Source organism: Porites lutea, chromosome 5, assembly GCF_958299795.1.
Source record: "Porites lutea chromosome 5, jaPorLute2.1, whole genome shotgun sequence".
NCBI lineage: Eukaryota > Metazoa > Cnidaria > Anthozoa > Scleractinia > Poritidae > Porites > Porites lutea.
The window spans coordinates 12,050,515-12,068,993 of NC_133205.1; the positions used below are offsets into that span (position 1 = coordinate 12,050,515).

Below are 18,479 nucleotides of genomic sequence, written 5' to 3' on the forward strand. Positions count from 1 at the left end.
ATTTTTCACGCGTTTGCCTACTCGTCAAGATGGCGTCGAAAACCGTGACAAGGTCTATTGTCACTAACAATGTCCGTTACTGTCTTTGTTTTTGTTAAAACTAGATGAAACTCAAGGAAAATTATGTCTATGGAACATACTCCACTCATTCCAGGATACTTAAATTCATGTTCCACAATATTCTATGTATTCCTATTCCAGAATAAGGTCAATCGAAAGCACCTTGGCCTTGATCTTTTAGGACATCAATTGATATTATTTTCTCATATTTCAGACACAAATAGTTGACTAACTCAAGTCGTTTTTCTTTCATCATCTTATAAAAAAGAGCCTCTTTAGCTTGCTCCTGGAAAGTAAATGCATACTTGAAAAAAAACTTTTTCTTTATGAAGTGTACAATCTTTTTGGTCTCCCCTTTTCTGGGTAGTGAGAATTATTTTGTTCAGTTAAATATAAAAGCTGCACTAGCCTTCAGATTATCATACTGAAGACTAATCTTCAACCTTGAAAATCAGGAAACCGTTAAGTGAATAAGTGTATTGACCATAGTCTTGATCTTATTTCAGGGTGTTAGGGAAAAAGTCCATGTAGAATTCACCCATGAAGAATTATATGCCCTTTATAATCAGGTCAGTGGTTAGGTACTGCTTTTGCAATAAATAAAACAGCTTGGAAGGAAGTACATCTTACTTTCAGATTTGTGTTACTTTTGCACCTTTTACTCAATAGTACTTTGACACACGACAATGGGAAGCCCAGCCATCATATTCACTTGTCCAAATTATCATCATTATTCATATTCTAGACTATTGTTCAACACTGTTATTTATTTGTGTTTTTCTCCTGTGTAGCTGGAAATCATTCAGAGTCAGCTTGATTCTCTCAGTTAACGTGGGCTGTTTTACACCTCAAGTTTGCTGTGTTGTTTTGATGGGGTTTTCAAACGCCATTCAGTGAGGCCTTGTTTCTTAATCATTCTAAACCTTCGCCTGATTTCTAAAAAGAAGGAGGACAGGACAGGAGGAGCGTTCTATATGCCAACCTAATATTTACATCACAAGAATTGAGCAAAGAAAATTATGTGAATTTAATTGACAGCCATATATAAAGCTCATTTATAACTCATAAAGCAGGAGCAAAGGACTTCCCTAGTGTGAAGGAAATTTGCCATCCAGTACCTTCTTACTATGACCATGAAATGTTTACTGATTGTTTTTATTTGTATTGAAATAAGAAAGTGCATGTATCTTAAGCACTTGAAACACTGTTTTATCCGATATCCAGACACCATGATGTTACAAGTAAACAGGGTCAAAAGAAGGTTGAGTTTGATCGTCTGGGTGAACGTAGTCCTGAATAGGACTGTTGTTGTTGACAGTTGTACTGTGGGTACCGTTGTACTGTGGGTCCCCGACCTACCGACTGTCTAAAAACTTACCTAACGTACTGAAACTACTGACTGACGAATCCAGACAAAAACTACAGTCTACTGAGAACTTTATGGACGCCATTAAGACAATACAGATACCGGACGACCAAAAACTAGTGTCCTTTGACGTGTTCACCAGTATTCCACTTCAACTGGCTCTAGACTGTACTGAGAACGCTATTAAGAACTCTGCTGTTGAACTACCACTACCTACAGACGACATTATGGACCTGCTTAACCCCTGTTTGACGTACTTTCAGTACAACGGTAAACACTACAAACAGTTACAATAATAATCTCGTCGCGCGAGAAGCGCGCGTGTTTCCCAAGACCATCGCAAGGCCAGCGTGATTTTCTCTTGGCTTACAAATCTATCGCAGCCTACCATGCGAAAAACGAAGCGCCTGAGGAGGAGAGGCGAGCGCAAAACGTGAGTGACTAGTGATGAACCGTAAGGGACCATGGGAAGGGTACAGACGGGAGGTTTAGCGTTTAGCGTTGGTTTATGGCGGTCTCGTTCTTTGTCCTCTTCCCGCCTTCCTTTGCGCGCCAATCGACAGAGAGACGTCTGCGTACGAGACTAGAGAATTTAAGCAGCGACTTTTTTGAGCGACGCACACGTCAACCGGAAGTGGACTTGTTACACTCTTGATCGGTGATTTTGAACAAATTTTTTAGCAAATCGTCTCTATAAGAGCAAAGAAACTTAGCAGTACAAATTTGATAGCGTCAAGGTATTTTAAAAAAGAAAAATGCCCACTTCCGGTTGACATGCGTCGCTCAATAACGTCGCTGCTTAAACTGCCTTTTGGTTGGTGGCAAGAAGAATTGAAACGCCTTCCCATTATGCTTTGTATCCAGCTATATTATTACTGAACTTTTATCACGTGATCTTTTACTTTCACGCCGATGGCTGCCGTACAATTGTGTTGAGAGAGAGAACTGAGCGACCATTCGATGTTTCTAAACTGGTATATCTTCGCTATATCGACCTGCAAACAGAGGAATATTCTCCAGTCACTAGCTTTCCTTGTGCGAGGTTCGCCATATGCTAGGTTATCTCAGTTTCCGAGCGAATTGGCTATTCAACGTCTTTGTTGTGTTCTTTGGAGCGACGAAGCGGAAATGGAAACTCGCTGATCTGCAAAGCTAAAGCCCTGTTCTCCTGAATGTCAAATCGTCCTGCTTTTTTACCGAAACTATGATTTACTTAATAAAATAAAGCAAATCTTTCCCTTTGAGAATTTATTTTCGCAAACTTGCTATCTCACTTGTCTCGCACATCTCACCTACGTACTCGACTGAATGTTGGTTGTTTAAGTATAAGAGAGCTAGTGCCGTAAACTAAACTTGAGTCTGTTCTTTTCATGTAGCATACAGAATCCAGCTGGTGATTGGCTTTTTAAACAAGAAGCTGATTGAATGATTTATCTGATCTGTGTTGTGAGAGGACTACTTGATCCTGTTTTCAGTTTCAAAGATGAACATAAAAGCGAGCAAGACTCCGAACTAAAAGAAGAACGCGCTTACAGCGGCCTTCAGTCTCGCCTGCTTGGAGATTACACAGATTAGATCGAGAAATGAGTTGATTAATTCTACAAGAAACATGATTTACTCCCTAAAGGTTTTTTACTTCCTACTCTATCGACGGCGATACTTTTTACTTGTCTCTGAATTGATTTAGTACCATCAGAAATACCTCGACGGTAGCAGGCTATACGCGTGTATAAATACACGAAAATTCAAGGGCATCGATTCCAGAGAAATTACATCATTATCAGATATCAAAAACGAGATTTACATGGCACTTCATTTCAATGATCACCGAAAATAAATCGCATGCTCATCACAAGACCCATTTGCGTACAGTGAAAGTTTACAACACCCGACCATCGCAATTTTGCATGCTACTTAAGATTCTTTTTTTTTTTCGACCATTCGGTAGTGTTCACTTGTTCCAAAGTAATCAACGCTTTGAAGCGATAGAATTCGTGGATCGACACGTTTCGGAAAAGCTCTAAATTGAATCTTTCCTAAGCTTTCTTTGCAAAACATTCGTTGCTTCGATCACGCAACGATTCTTAGTCCCAGTTTCCACGGTCTCCGGAAGTAACGCCTGGCACAATGACCTCCCTTTTGAGTCCTAAATTCGACCAAAAATTCCGGGGGGGTACTTCCAGAAAATTGGGTGGGTTGTTGAGAGCACAAACAATACCCTATTTCAGACCAAAATGGTCGAAATTGATACCCTATTTCAGACTAAACCGGCAAAAAAAAAACATACCCTTTAGCGCCGCACATACCCATATAGCCTATACAAGGGACTAACCCCCCCCCTCGGCGAAAAACGCGTTGCAGATTATGAGTCTCGCTGCTTACGCGAGGGGGACTAATAAAACATGTACAGATACTGAAATGCAGTTTCAGTAGGCTATGCACAATATTATTCAATAGTCATGGGGACTATAGAATACATGCAGGTGCACCAGAAAATTATACAAAAAGTAACAATACAGAAAAGTTGCTAACAGAACTCCGATGGGAAATAGACGTCATGGAAAGAAGAAATGTAACTGCTATTTTTGCTAATATTAGAAAATCAAAGTCAACATACTACTTGCTTTATGATAAATCTTACTCTAAAACACATTCAACTGATAGATAGATAGTTTGTTCTGATTACAATCGCAGCCAAAAGCTGAATTAGATTAATCGTTACAATAATAAAATCTAAGAAAAATATGAGAAAAAATATAAGAAAAACGTACACATGTGTAGCTAAAAAATTTAATTACAGTTGCTATATATATATGTGTGTTCTTAAGTCTCTTCGTCTTAGCCAGAGGGACATTAAAATTCCTCTTTCGTCTTAAATTGGATTCACAATTGTTACGAGGTGGCAAGAGCTCATGCAGTTTATGGTCTAAGTTACAAGTGATGGAATCAAAAAGCTTAGTTGTGATAGACTGCCTGCGTCGAGAGAGCGTCTCCAAGTTGGCTCGATGTAATGCGTCGCTATATGATACAAGCGGAAAAATAATTCGCATGGCGCGCTTCGGTAGCTGTTCTAGCTCTGCGGATAAATATGCGGGAAGCGCGTTGTGAAACACCGGGCATGCGTATTCCGTTACTGGGCGGATACAGGTCAAGTAAAAGATTAGCAGATCTTTGGCGGGAATATTCGCTCTCTTCAGTTGTTTAAGAAAATATAATCGACTCGCTACTTTTTTACTTATTTCAGCAACGTGACAGTTCCACCGGAGGTCGATGATATATTTAGAACTATCAACTTAACAGTGGACACTACCTCTATTGCTTTCCCGTTGATAACAATGGGAGCAAAGTCCGCGGCTGATTTAGCGAACGAAATCCGTAGTTCCTTACACTTCGACTCGTTTAGCTGGAACTTGTTTTGGTTAGACTTAGCGATCAGTTCCTCCACATCAGATTGGATACGGCTGTCTCCCTTCTTGTCAACACACTCTGCAATAGTTGTGTCATCCACGTATTTCCACAGTTCCGTGTTACTGGTGTTGATGTCATCAATCATGAGAATAAACAGCCACGGCCCGAGCTTGGTTCCCTGAGGCACCCGTGCCGGTACGTTCCTCCATTCAGACAAGCAATCTACTCCCAACTTGACTCTCTGCGAGCGATCTGTAAGGAAATCGATGATCCAAAACGATACGCCAACCGGCATGTCCAGGGCCAGCAGCTTCCTAGCGAGAAGCGCGTGGTCTATCAAATCGAAAGCCTTCCGGTAATCGAATAAGACGACCCTGACGGTGGATCCCGTACCATCAGTGTGTTTGGTCCAGGAGTGCACCGACTACTACAATTCCATACTACAATTCCATTTTCAATTTTATTACAAATTTTGGCGAAACCAACTAAAAATAGGAGGTTTTAGTTTAAAATTAGGAGAAAATAGGAATATGCTCAAAAATTAGGAACTGGACACCCTGAATTGTTAATTTACTAAATTTCTCTCCCGTCCTCCCCCGACCTTCACGAGGTTCTGCGATACACGTATTTCTAGTATTAAGCAAAAGAAAAAGTTATAATATTTACATATTTCATTTATTTCCTGTGACTGCCAGGCAATATCATTCAACATTAAAACTCTATAAATTAACTTCTGTATTGCCATGTTGTTTAATTTTCATTATTTTTAATACGATTACTTTTTACTGCCTGGAATAGCGTTTCTTTGCTAATTTGCAGGGCAACTTTATTTAGGTTTAATAAGTGTTAACAAAAGTTTTGTTTGTTTTGTTTTGCTGATTTCTTTTCTAGGTCTTGAAAAGTCCTTAAATTTACTACTTTGTTTATTTGGCTCATGCTAGGTCTAAGAACCTGTAAAACGCAAGGGTAACATAAACAGATTTTTGTACATGAGCAATATTTTATTTCAGTTTCTTATTTCAAATGCTCTTTCTGTACCTCAGATGCAACAGTACTGAAAATCATACCCAATGACAGTTGCCACTTTGCAAACAGTTGTTACGGAAAGTAAATGTAATGTACATGTAGTATATGATAATGTGATCATTTATGGCTGAATGAATAAAAAATAATTGTAAATGACTCCATCAAGTGTTTAAGCCATGTAAGGCGTTCAAAAGGGGGTCAAAGAATGCTGATTTATTACATAAATTAAATTTTAGTCCTTGAAAACCGTGATTTGTCCTTAAGGAGTCCTTGAATTTTGTTTGGCTGAAGTTGTACGAACGAAGTTGAGTTGTTTTTGACAACAAACATTGTACCCCGGGTATTAGAGGTGGGATGCTTCGGGGGCCGACACATTCTCGGACAAAACCGCACATGAAGTCTCTTGCTCCCACGGTGAGAACATGGACACTAAAATTAAAACTCCATTTACACTTTATGTTTTTAAAGCATCAAATTGTGCAAGTAACCGCATACGTTCATACATTAAAAGATCACATGAACAACCACCTGCACCAAACTGGGGGGAAATTACTTTTATTCCGAGCTAAGCGAAGCGAGATTTACAATTTGTCGGAATTCGCATCACGAGTGACTGTCACGAGGATCGCCAAGCGAAGCTAGTGTGATCTTGCTTTGGCCATAAATCTCTCTCTCTCTCTCTCTCTCTCTAGATCTAAAGGCACCACTTTTGTAACCTTTTCGTCTCCGTTCAAAAAATGAATTTCTTTAAGCTACAAATCCAAATTAAACCTTTTTTCGGCTTCAATAAAGCATGCAGAAGCTTCACTGTGAATTTGGTTTCCACTGGAAAATCAGCCTATTTTTAACAGCTCCTTAAACTTAAAAAGGGTACATGTGTGCCACTCACCAGGGTAACGACTACAAAGAAAGGGTAAATTCCAATTTTCTTGCCACAATGCGGATAGATGTGAGACCAATAAATGCCTGTGCGTTCTCCTTCTTACCCCAGTACGTTTTAAATCAGTTTTGGGAAGATTACAAAAAAATGACTTGAAAGCATATACACTTTCATGTACAGTCAAGTTTAGGATTTCAGTTAAGGCCATAATTTTACAATTTCATTTTTCGAACATCACTGTTCCCAAACCATTAAACAAAAAGAGATGAAACTAACTTTATGGTAAACGGTCACCTTTCAGCATTGTGCTCTCAGAGTTTCAGAGTAATATCTCAATCCCTTTTTTTTCTTTGGTCAATTTTTCATAACCCTATGTAGCGTTTCAATCGCGTTACAACAGTGCCACATTTCGTGATTTTTGCTAGAAGTTATGACGTTCAGAGAATGGAGTTAATTTTTCGTGAAAATTGTAATCACTCCCCACACTTGTTGGTCATAGTTAGAAATTGCTCTGCTAGTAGTTTTAGTTCTGCAGCTTTAAAGCTTTTATTGCCACAAGACACTTTTCTGTGCTTATGCGATGCAGCTCAATCGCAGCTTTTAGTTAAGTTACTCGCTTGCTAAAAGGTGTTCTACAAAAAGTCTTTTCATGTACCAATTTTTTTTTTTCATCACTTCGAAGTATCTGAAGGGGTCCTAAGAAATAAGCCAACATTTAAGAAAGCCAAAAAATGCGGGGACTAGGCAGAAGGATGGGTCGGGGATCACTTTTGTGTGTGTAAAAAAAAATGTATATATATAAAAAGTCCGAAGTATCACTGGATGAGTTTCGTTTAAGAAGATTTTTTCGGGATTTTAGTTCCGATTTACATCCAACGAAATAGAGAACATATATAAGAACTAGAAGTAATATCAAAGATTACAGTGCGTCGCCTTAGGGTGTTAGACACCTAAACCGGTTGCATAAGGGCATCTTACGAAGGGTGCGGCAGGCGTACCGTATCCCCAGTTACTTCTTTGCTTTCCTGGTACAGGTTATGCCTCCTGTGAATTTTTTTTTCATTTATTTGAAAGTTTAAATAACTTTCAAATAAAATTCAAAACGCGTGACACTTTGAAAAGTAAGCGAAGAAAACGTTCATTAAAAAGTAAAGTGCCGTGTTTTATATGGAGTTGTTTTCCAAACGTTTCGTGCCGTGCCCTTCATCAGTGTTCGATCAGGTGCAATGTTTGTATACGCCGTGGAATAAAAATTAATACTGTAGTGCGAGCGTGAATCTGTGCGCGGCCTAGAGGAAAGGGAAGTCGGAGTTTAAGCCGTGCGGATGACTGATGCTAATTTGAAAAATCAGGCACATCCCCAACTTTTTTTTATAATTTTGTCGTTGATTTTACCACGCAACGTCGCAGGCAAAGGAAATGTAAAAAAAGTCTCACTTAGACCGTAGCCTGTACACAGACGTTGTTTTATTTTTCCTTTCGTTCTTTTCGAAAACCCCGCGGTTTTTATTATTTATGACGCCCGCTCGACGGACTTTGAAGAGAAAATAGAGGGTGTGTGAACAGGCTCTTTAGACCGCGACAATCGCTATATGTCCCTCTTTCTGCATGAGTGGGTAATAAATTCTAAGTAACACGTTTTTGCTTAATTTAGTCTGGGCAATATGTCTTCTTGACACACGTGAAAAGTAGTCAAACTTTAGACACTAGAGTTGGCGAAATTGACAATGGCTTTTCTGGCACGGTTTCGTACAACGAATTAACTCTGTTTTTAATGACCAGCCCAATGTTTCCAAATATTAATAAAAATCGAACAGGAAAAACTGCTATACGTTGCGGGTTTTACCACCCCTGATCGAACCGATCTTGCGTCAAATAAGGTTGCAAGGTTCTTTTTTTCGTGGGTGGTGAAACGCGCAACCCTGACCTCGCCATTCAACTCGTTTTGCAGCAAAGTCGCAAAAAAAGTTGCACGTTTTTTTTGCTCGTGTTACCGTACCCTATAACGAGCTAAGTGGGATAACTTTTCCAACATTTTAAGTAAAGCACGGTGGTCCATGGAGGACAAACAGTCCTACTTTTTCGTGTAATAACTGTGATGCAATACATTTACATTATCTTAGATTTCGCAAGATGACTGATCTAGCGGTAAGGTGAAGTTAAGGCGAGATTGCTACTTAACAGTAATGGTGAATGTCCTCTTTGGGCTGCCGTAGTGAATTCCGGTACCCCATAGTGAATAAATTAAGACGAAAACTTCCAAGAATTTTAAGACATTTCACTCCATCGCATTTCTTTTACACTTCTTTACGCTTTTGTTATTTACTAATTACATAGTACTACTTCCAAAATTACGTGATAAAAGCGGTGAGCTCGTGCCAGGAAGCTTAAAGAGAAGCGACGACACACTGCCTGAATGCATCAAAAGTTATTTTAAATGCTTGGACATCTTTTGATTTAAGGATTCTAGCGAAAGTTTCAGTTCTTAATCAGATTACTGTTACTCATGCCTCCAAACCGGAAAAACTGGAACGTTGAAAAGACACTGGATGGCCGAAAAGAAACGACGAAACATTACCCAAATGCATCACAACTTACTTTGAATGCTTGAATATTATTTAACCTAAGGAGTGCTAGCAAAAGTTTCAGCTCTTAATCAGGTAACTGTAACTCCTAGAAAACTGGAACAATAAACATGATTGTCACAAAACGCCAAAAGTTAATTTAAACTGGTTCCCGTTCTTGAACACTATTTGACTCCAGGCTTCTAAGGAAAGTTTCAGTTTATTCAGACGGGTGTAGTTTCCTCCATTGCTTCCGTTCATATTTCAACCTGTTGACAACTTGATCGACATGTAATCTTTTAAATGTCTCATGTGATGATAGTCGCTTGATGATGACAGGCTTCGAAATTGGCTTTCCATGGACTACCATATCCTGAAATATATCCACCAAAGCTGTGGCATCTCCAGTGGTAAATAGTCCCTTCGAGCGGACAGTAGACTCGGTCACAGAAACGAAGTCTGATGAAAGACTCCTTCTCTCAGGAAGTTCCTCCTCTGATTGGCTAAACAATCTATTTACTCGTTCTTGCATATCTTCCTTCTCTTCTGGCAACTTTGCGTCGTCTTCATTGCTGTTATAATCAATGTTGGCTTTATAACGCCATTCTGCACGAATCCTATCGTACACTCTCTTCGGGTCTTCCTGGCCTAGCACTGGATGGCTCTCAATTTTTTCTCGTACGCAGGCCAAAGTAATGTCCTGTGCAGATATTTCTTCTTCAAATATTTCTCGCAAAGCTTGGAGTGAATTCTCCTTCCATGGAGACCGAGATAGGGGTGCACTCTCTTCTTGAATATCTTCACGACATTTCTCAACCTTTTCGTTTTCTTCTTTTGTAGGAGAATATCCTCTCATAGTCGTCTTCTCAGTGTGCCTGTAGTACTTCTCAGCAGTTGATTCACGATGTGCCATTAAATCCGCCAAGTTGCTACTGATTTCTTTGTGCTTATTGTGACATCGCGTAACGGCGCTTTTGCGATACAATGTATGGTGTACTCGACCCTCCACTCCAGCTTTCTTAAATATAGATCCAATCGCAGAGGTGATCTGGCTTGACTGTAATTTGTTCCCCGCCCATGAAAGGAACAATGGCTGCTTTCCTTCCATTTGCGCACTAGGAAGCTTGGAGCGCATTTCCTTTAGAAAAATATCAAGGCAATTGTATAAATGCACCGTCAGGACTACTTGAGCGGGGCCGTGAGTATCTACTGTTTTATGCTCAAGAACTTTCACAACATATCGGTCATCTTCCATCTTAGCACGCCGAAATTCCTGCACAGTCATAAAAGCAACTACCCCTGACCTGTTTGCATTGTCGATCATAATCTGAGCTATGAGGTAGTCTCTAACAAGTGTGTACCTAGCCTGTGTAATTTCCATATTGTGTTTTCCAGACAGTTTTCCTAGAATAACAACGGCATCTCGAGTAGCCTGGCTCGTCTCGAATGCCTTCACCGTTTCTGGAGTTATCAAGGCACTCACATCCTCCTCCTGTCTCTCCCATCTACGTTTTGTGGTATCCCGTTTGTACGACGCTGACCATTTCTTTAGCTTGTCACGCAGGATAATGATGTTATCTTTCTCAAAGTTGACGTCACTTGGGTTGTCTTCCAATAAAAAGGAACAGAAGTGTTGAAGACTCGTCAAATACGACTTAATAGTAGCAGGATGGTATTTTTCCTTTGCATTGGGTAGAAAAACATCTCTGATCTCTTTCTTGTCGAGTAAACATTCAAGTCCCTTACCCAATGTTGAGATAATTCTTTTCACTTGAGCGACATGCTGCGTTGCGGTTTTTCGGTCCTTTTGTTCCCCATCAGGAGACAACATCCAGTTACAAAATTGGTCCAGGACTTTGGTTTCAGTCTCTGAGTTGTTTCTGGCTACGGGGCTTGCCATCTTTGTGTTCTCTGTCATCTCTGCCAACTCGTCTTCTGGTGGCGATAAGTCAAATACGTCTTGTTTCTCATCACAGTCATAACTTTGGATATTTGAGAGGAAACCGTCTTCTGAATTGTCGCAAGTATCTTCGAGCTCCTCACCTCTCACTACGAACTCTGGAGTGAGCCTTTGCATCCGCCCCATTTCTTCTTTCATACGCATAAAAACATGAGGTTTGTCCGTAGAAACAACCTTTGCGAGGGAAAGATACTTTTTATACTTCGGATCTTCTCTTTTTAGTTTATGTGTTCTTTGAAGGTGTTGAGGCAATCTCTCTGTAATTACCATACACCCAGGTAAAGGACATATTTTTCTCTTTCGATTGGGCTTCGGCTTGGTTTTCTTTTCCTCACTTTTTTTACGGCTACGATTACCAGCAGAAGCTGCTTCTTGACTGGCAAATTCATACTTCTTGCGGAGCTTGAATCTTGATAGTGCCGTTCTAGCATATTCTGCATGCCACTTGTGGACGTTGCGGAGGTGCTTTGGGAGGTGAACAACATTGGCGTTACAATTTGGTACTGGGCACGGCTTCTTCTCACGCTTTCCTTCGTTCTTAACGTTTTTTTCGTTACATTCTTCATTTGCATCACTTTCCTCTTTTTCAGGCCAGCTCTTGTTGCCGTCAGAACCAGTTTCAGAAGACTCGTCCATATCACTGTAATCTTCTTCCTCGCCTAGTTCACCAAACTCTTCGTCGTCACAATTTGGTACTGGGCACGGCTCTGGCTTCTCACGCTTTCCTTCCTTCTTAACCTTTTTGCCGGTAAATGCTTCATTCGCATCACCTTTCTCTTTTTCAGGCAAGCTCTTGCTGCTGTTAGTACCACTTCCACCAGTCTCGTTCATTTCACTGTAATCTTCTTCCTCGCCTAGTCCACCAGACTCTTCGTCTTCGTTTTGAAGGTGGCTAAAGAAATCGGCTTGAAGCGCTGTCCACTTATGTCTTAAGGTAAACTGTTTTTCCCTGCGCTAAAAACAGAGTAAAAGCAAGTTAAAATCTAATACATCAGTCGTGACATATTGTTCTTCTTAAAACGGAAGTGTCTCTACCTATAAGCACCTATAAGGAGGAGTCAACTTAAAGTTTTTCTATATATTCTGTTACAGAGCAATTAAAAGGATGATGACCTTTTAGTACATTTATTTCACCCGTGTTACATTTAAGTTTCTGTATATACCCCCTTTTTGTATTGAATGGCTTGTAATAATGAAAAATAAATAAGTAAATAAATAAACAACAACAAGCATAAAAATGTAGGAACAAACAGAAAGCAGTTAATAATTATAAAGAGTCTCTTTAGATTGCGCAAAATCCTACGGAGTCTGCTGCAATGTAAATACATGGTCTTTTATATAACGAATATATCATTAAACCAGAAAGTTTAAATGTCTTTTTGACAGCCATGAAATGAACCTGGTAGTCCTTTTAGGTCATTTTACAGACCGAAATGACCGATTTGCCAACCCCTTCATATACTTCAACTGGTGAAACCAACAGAGGATAAAACTATGGTGAAACCCATACCCTTTCAAATGCTTGAAGCCTGAAAATAAGTACCTGTGTCAAGCAGAACCTCCCCATATAGGTTCCACTGGATTCATGGTCACTCTCCACTTCCCCCCCACCCCCTCCTCCCAACGGCTGGATTTATGGTCACTTCCTTAACTGTACCAGTTGCACAAGTTGATTTTGCTCTCTAATCAAACAACTTTGAAGTTTGATACCATAAAGATAATCAGCCCAGAAAATATGTGGAGGCTGTTTGTGTTATGGGCACTGGTATTCTCAAATACGTTTGTTCTGTGTTATGCATCTCTACACAATTAGTGGTCGCATTACCAATTTATTTCCTAATCAAGTACTGGGCTGTATTTTTTTTCTTTAGGTATAGAGGGGGTATGTACGTGTCAAGGAATGCTGTGTGAGGAGTAGGGGGGTATGAAAAAAAAAATGAAAAATTTCCTCTCCCCCTCTCCCTCTTCTGCTGTACACATAATGAAATTTATCAGAATTTTATCTGTCAAAATAGTATGAAAGAAAAATTACTGGGTAGAATAAAAATTTATTATATGTACACCAGACTCACCCTTTTGGCTGCTGCCATATCACCCCGACGCAGTGCAGCCATTTCTGCTACTTTCAAATCTTTCAGTCTTGCTTCAACACCACGATAATCCATTTTTTAAACTGGATGTGATCAAAAAAAATTGTCATGTTAATGTAAACTAGGTATACTTCTGTTTTCAGCTGATAAATTGTCCTTAGACATTGAAAAAATACCAGTCTTTAAGTCTGTAATAATTACTAATTATTTAGTTGATTACCTCACAATAGTGCCACAAAACAGCATAATAGTGCCACAAAACATATAATATATAGTGTCAAAAACATTGAAATTTCATTGTATGCTTAAGCTTGAAAATTCCACCTCCTCCAAACCCAAGACAAATGTACGAAATTGCTTGTGACTTCTAAACAAATATATCTTAGAAGAATTAAAAGGTATATATTGTGAAAATGGGATGTGTATATCAGACTGTTGCAATTGAGTATCTAGTATTTTGAAAACATTTCCCGGCTGCTGGGTATCTAGTCACTGGGAAACTCAACATATGCATTTTTGATTAAGGGACCGGTCATTATTTATGTAGAGGGGGTGGGGGGGGGGGAGGGAAAAATATGTTGGAAAGATCAAAATTTCTGTAAGCCTCCCACCTGCAGACCATGTAAACAGCAAGTGACCCCCCTTCTTTATTCAACATTTACGTGATGACCCCCCCCCCCCCCACCACCACCACCACCACCTCATATCTCCTCTTACATGCTCTACAAAGTAATTGTTAAAATGCATGTAACAATACTCTCTTAAGAGTGAAGACTTAATTGGTAAATAAACATACTAATCATAAGATGATTAGTTACTTTGCATAACAATGAAGCTAACCTGCTCTATTACAAAACCAGGGTATAAATATAGGAAAAGTGATAGATTTTTTTAAATCGTGCCTTCATAGTGAACACAAATGTAATAACCACACAAAATATAATTCTTTTCAAATGATTTTCCTGCAGTTGTGAAAGGACTTCTTTCTTGTTGTTTCATCATGTTTTTCTTGGGATATTGAAGTGACAAGCATTTCGCTAAAATAAAATTCAGCCAAACCAAATATTAAAGCAGATAGGTCTGGATTCTTTATTAGCTAAAAATTGAAATATAATAATGAAGTTTAGAGTGCAAACAGAATTTCTGTCAAATACAAATGACTAAGTTGTACAAAATAGTGATGCTTTAAATAAACAAAAAGCATGATTGGCAAAAATTTGAACAATTTAGCATTACTGTTTCATATATATTTTTGGTGCTCTACTATTTAACTATCTTTAACTGCTTTATCCATCTTGGCCAATGGACCCCTCTTAAATTAAAATATGCCTCACGATCAAACTGCTGACCCCCCTAAACTTCTTTGTAAAATCTTTCAGCCCACCCCCTCTAGCCAATCTAAAATAGCTTTGAACCTGCCCCCCCCCCCCCCCCCACCCGCTTCTACATAAATAATGACAGGTCCCTAAAAGGGCCATGTCACGCTATTTGCTAAAACGTGCCTTCGCATGAATTGAGCTCCAGTTCTGTTATTTAAGAGTTAGACTATACATGTTTAGGGTTTGAAACTGTTTCCTGTTGTCTGTTGCTGGCTTGCATAAGAACTGGACTGATTTTAAGAGAAAAGGCGGACTGCAAGCAGTCTAGGACATGGATTCAAGAACTGGAACACGTTTTTAAAGTTTTAAGCTATGCTTGCAAAAATCATCAAAACATTATTATGGTAAATGCTCCGTACTAACATGTGTTTGCTTTCTACTTCATAACTTCGAAGGAGCATCTTGTGTTTGAGTAAAGGCACTAACTTATGACTTATAAATCACAGAATGGACCCAAATTGCAATAAAGCAGTAGTAACTTCGTGAAAACAGCCCCGCAGAGCACGTGCCTTGTTCAATTATGCGAGTTAAGAATACTTTGCACACAATCCTGCGACTAAAGTTAAGCTAATGTAACATTAAAGCTATAAGGGTGTTGAAAGACTTCTTACTTAATGAGGTATGCTTAAAAAATAATTTAAAAACGCGTAAATACTCACAGGGATCCGAGATTTGTCCTTGTGCAGCCATTTTGGATGATTAGCTAGAACCCAGGCCTTAGAGGCCAGATGTCACATGTCACAAGGTTACAGATGTGCCATCAAGGTGTCAATTGTGCCACAAAGTTACACATGTGCCATAGGTTACATAAGTGCCAGGATACATTAGTGCCACATGGTTGCAAAAGTGCCAAAAAGGATACAAAGGTGCCACCTTAAGGTTACAAGTGTGCCGATAGATCTAGCTCTCTCTCTCTCTCTCTCTCTCTCTCTCTAGAAGAAAAGTAGGGCACTTTTGTAACACTTTTCACTAATAAAGATAGCTTCAACAATTCTGTTTGCTGCAAATTCTTTCAAGGTCAGAAACGTACTTTAACACGTGTTCCCAATGAATGTTGGTGGTCACCAAATTCTAATTTAATATTTATGAGCTACGCCCCCATATATACCCAGGAGGTTACAAATGCGCCCTATGTTGTGGTAACAGCCAATTTAAAGACTAAAAACCCCATTTCTTGGTCAAAATGGAGCTATTACTTTACCATTTATACGCCACATGATTCTCTTGATTACCACATTACTTGAAATTTGAGTTATAAAAGCTAGAAAAAATCTGCCGTGTAAGTATATGACTCTTCATGCCGATGACAAGAATCAAAGATCGGAAAAAGGCCATTTTTTGTTTTGCAAGTTTGAAGAATCAATTTCATCAGTTATACTTGACCAAACTAGCTCAAACTGAAGTATGAGCAAGAACAATCATTAGGCAATATACCAACGCAGAAAGTAAGGAGAAAATGCGCTCTTTCATTTTTTAATAAATTTTTATCAATGTGCGAAAAACGGCAACGTTACAAAAGTTCCCTATTTGCTAGATGTTCCAACGCTGTTAATGGGATATTTTTTTTGAGAGATAATAAACAATATTGTTGTCAAATTAAAGGCTATCAAGACAGCAGCAAGTGACGTAAAACACTCGTCCATTCCTTTTAAGGGAAGGGAGTTACAGCTACGGAAAATGTTTGAAACACAAACGCAAGATAACCTTATGAACTGATGAACTAGTTTGACTTACTACGGGGGTATTTAACAGATATAAATTCATCAGTTGTATCCTTAACAACATGAAGAAATTCGCTCTCACTTGAAGCAATTCGCTCTTACCTTATGGATCACAACACAGCTTTTTTTTCGAAGATTGTGATGAACAATCACTCACAGCAATTAATCGCTGGATAACACATTGAAGCACAATGTTAGTGCGGAACAACTAAACATTCCTTTCTCTGAAACAGTCCTTTCAGTAGTCTTTATAGACCATTGATCAACAAAAAGACGTTCACGCCGATTTCCTCTACTAGCTACAACCAAAAACCATGCCGTATTTAATAACCGAATCAACGACGCTTTTTTAACGGATTTGAATAAAATAACACTCTTTTGAAAACTGCCTTGAGTTTTGTCTAAAATGTTTGTCGCGCGGTAGCTTAAAGCAGTCTAGAGCTGGATAACTCAGTCATTTTCCCCCAGAAGCTCCCTGAAACGTAAAAGGGACAGGTATGTTTGTTGAGTATTCTAAGGTTCAAGATAGTGTATTTGGCAAGTTGTGAAAGGAAGGGACCTCCCGATGACATCCACTTTTTTCGTTGGTAATGCTTTCCCTTCTACATATTTCTATACTCTCTGACATCACGCGCCCAAAATAGTCATAACAAGACTGTCCTAGCTTTGGACGTTACAGCGGAATACCCTGCTACTTCAACAATACTCTCCCCAGCCGGCTAGGCGGTACGCAGAAACTAATTTAATGAAGAACAAATTCAAAATGGCATCCTGTATTATTACTGGCTAAGAGTAATATTCCTCGTTCTTTAAACCCTGGAGGGAAACAAGAGCGCCACGTGTGTAGTACTCCTCGTTCTTTCAGCTCAAAAGTGAAACAAGTGTTCTGTTTGACTTGATGTCTTTTAGAGCATGGATCGGGGGTTAACTAAGATCCCAATCGAAAGGAGCTCCCGATCACATCTACCTTTACTCGTTCTATAGTCGACTGATGTGTTAATAAAGTCGAGTATTCATAGGTGTTTTAAAGTTCACGGCACCACCTAATGACCTACTTCACAACTATGTGGTTTTCAATGTGCATAGTTATCTTTGACCACCATTTTTATTAGTAGCTAGGCTTAAAACAATAGATCGCTGGCACCAAACTTTTCCGATCACTTGTCGAAGCTTTAGACCCGCCCAAAAACGCGTGCATTCATTAATGCTTGATTGAACGCTCGCAATTTGTATATTGCGTTATGTAATATGCAGTAAATATTAATCACTTCTGTATTTTTTTAGTTATGTATTTTTAGCAAGGGAACAGAAACACTATTATTTGCTCTGAATGGGATATCAGGCTGGGCATCTCATATCCACTTCTAGTGAGAGAGGCTCCGCAGCGGCGGGCCTATGGGTAGGGTGTTGATCAGAAGTCCAAATACTGTTTAACAGACTGATTTTCGTGTAATTAAGTTGACTGACTGAATTCAAGCTATCAAAGAATACTGGGGCATTCCAGGGAAATGCAAAGTCATTTTCAAACCTGCCTCCAACTGAAGACTGTTATCACCCCCTTACCACGCCCTACTTGCATGATTCGGCTATTGACGATATTACACTTCGGGCTCTCATACACAAGCTACCTATCAGACTACGTTCGTCGCCTTAAAATTATGAAAGGGGTGATATTCCCACGAACAATCACATAACTTGCATTGCTAAAAAACGATCGAGTTCTAATTCTTGGTTATCTGCAAGTCTGTCTAGATTGTGCTAATAAATAGTAACAAACTAGCTACAAAATATATGCCTACAAAAAAAGGTGATTGGAATAAAAGAAATATGTTTCTGCCGAGTCTGAAACATTTCTTGTAAAATTAAGTGTTTCTAGAGGAAAACCACAAAGTTGCGTCTTTGTTAAGCAACAAAAAACTGCCAAGCGCAATCTGAATAGGACTGGTTAGTGAGCTATTGAGGATCTGCGGCGGATAACACCTTTCAAAGGCTTCTGCACCGAGTAGTGTTGTAAAATTATTTTCT

General features: G+C 39.2%; 2 protein-coding genes across 2 annotated transcripts in view; one reads left to right on the plus strand and one right to left on the minus strand.

Moving 5' to 3' along the window:
* The window catches only part of LOC140937672 (COMM domain-containing protein 10-like), a 31,757-nt gene extending 30,439 nt beyond the window's left edge, over window positions 1-1,318 (plus strand). The window contains exons 7-8 of the mRNA XM_073387235.1: window positions 567-629; window positions 852-1,318. Coding sequence (XP_073243336.1) covers window positions 567-629; window positions 852-890 — 102 coding nt within the window. The 3' untranslated portion in view covers window positions 891-1,318. The remainder of the gene's footprint in view (window positions 1-566; window positions 630-851) is intronic.
* An 8,206-nt stretch (window positions 1,319-9,524) lies between these two features.
* On the minus strand, window positions 9,525-13,732 carry LOC140937908 (uncharacterized). Its single transcript, XM_073387475.1, has 2 exons — window positions 13,337-13,732; window positions 9,525-12,218 (listed from the first exon to the last, which is right to left on the minus strand). The coding sequence occupies exons 1-2, from the start codon at window positions 13,427-13,429 to the stop codon at window positions 9,525-9,527; spliced, it is 2,787 nt and encodes a 928-aa protein (XP_073243576.1). The 5' UTR covers window positions 13,430-13,732.
* Window positions 13,733-18,479: the final 4,747 nt, after the last annotated feature.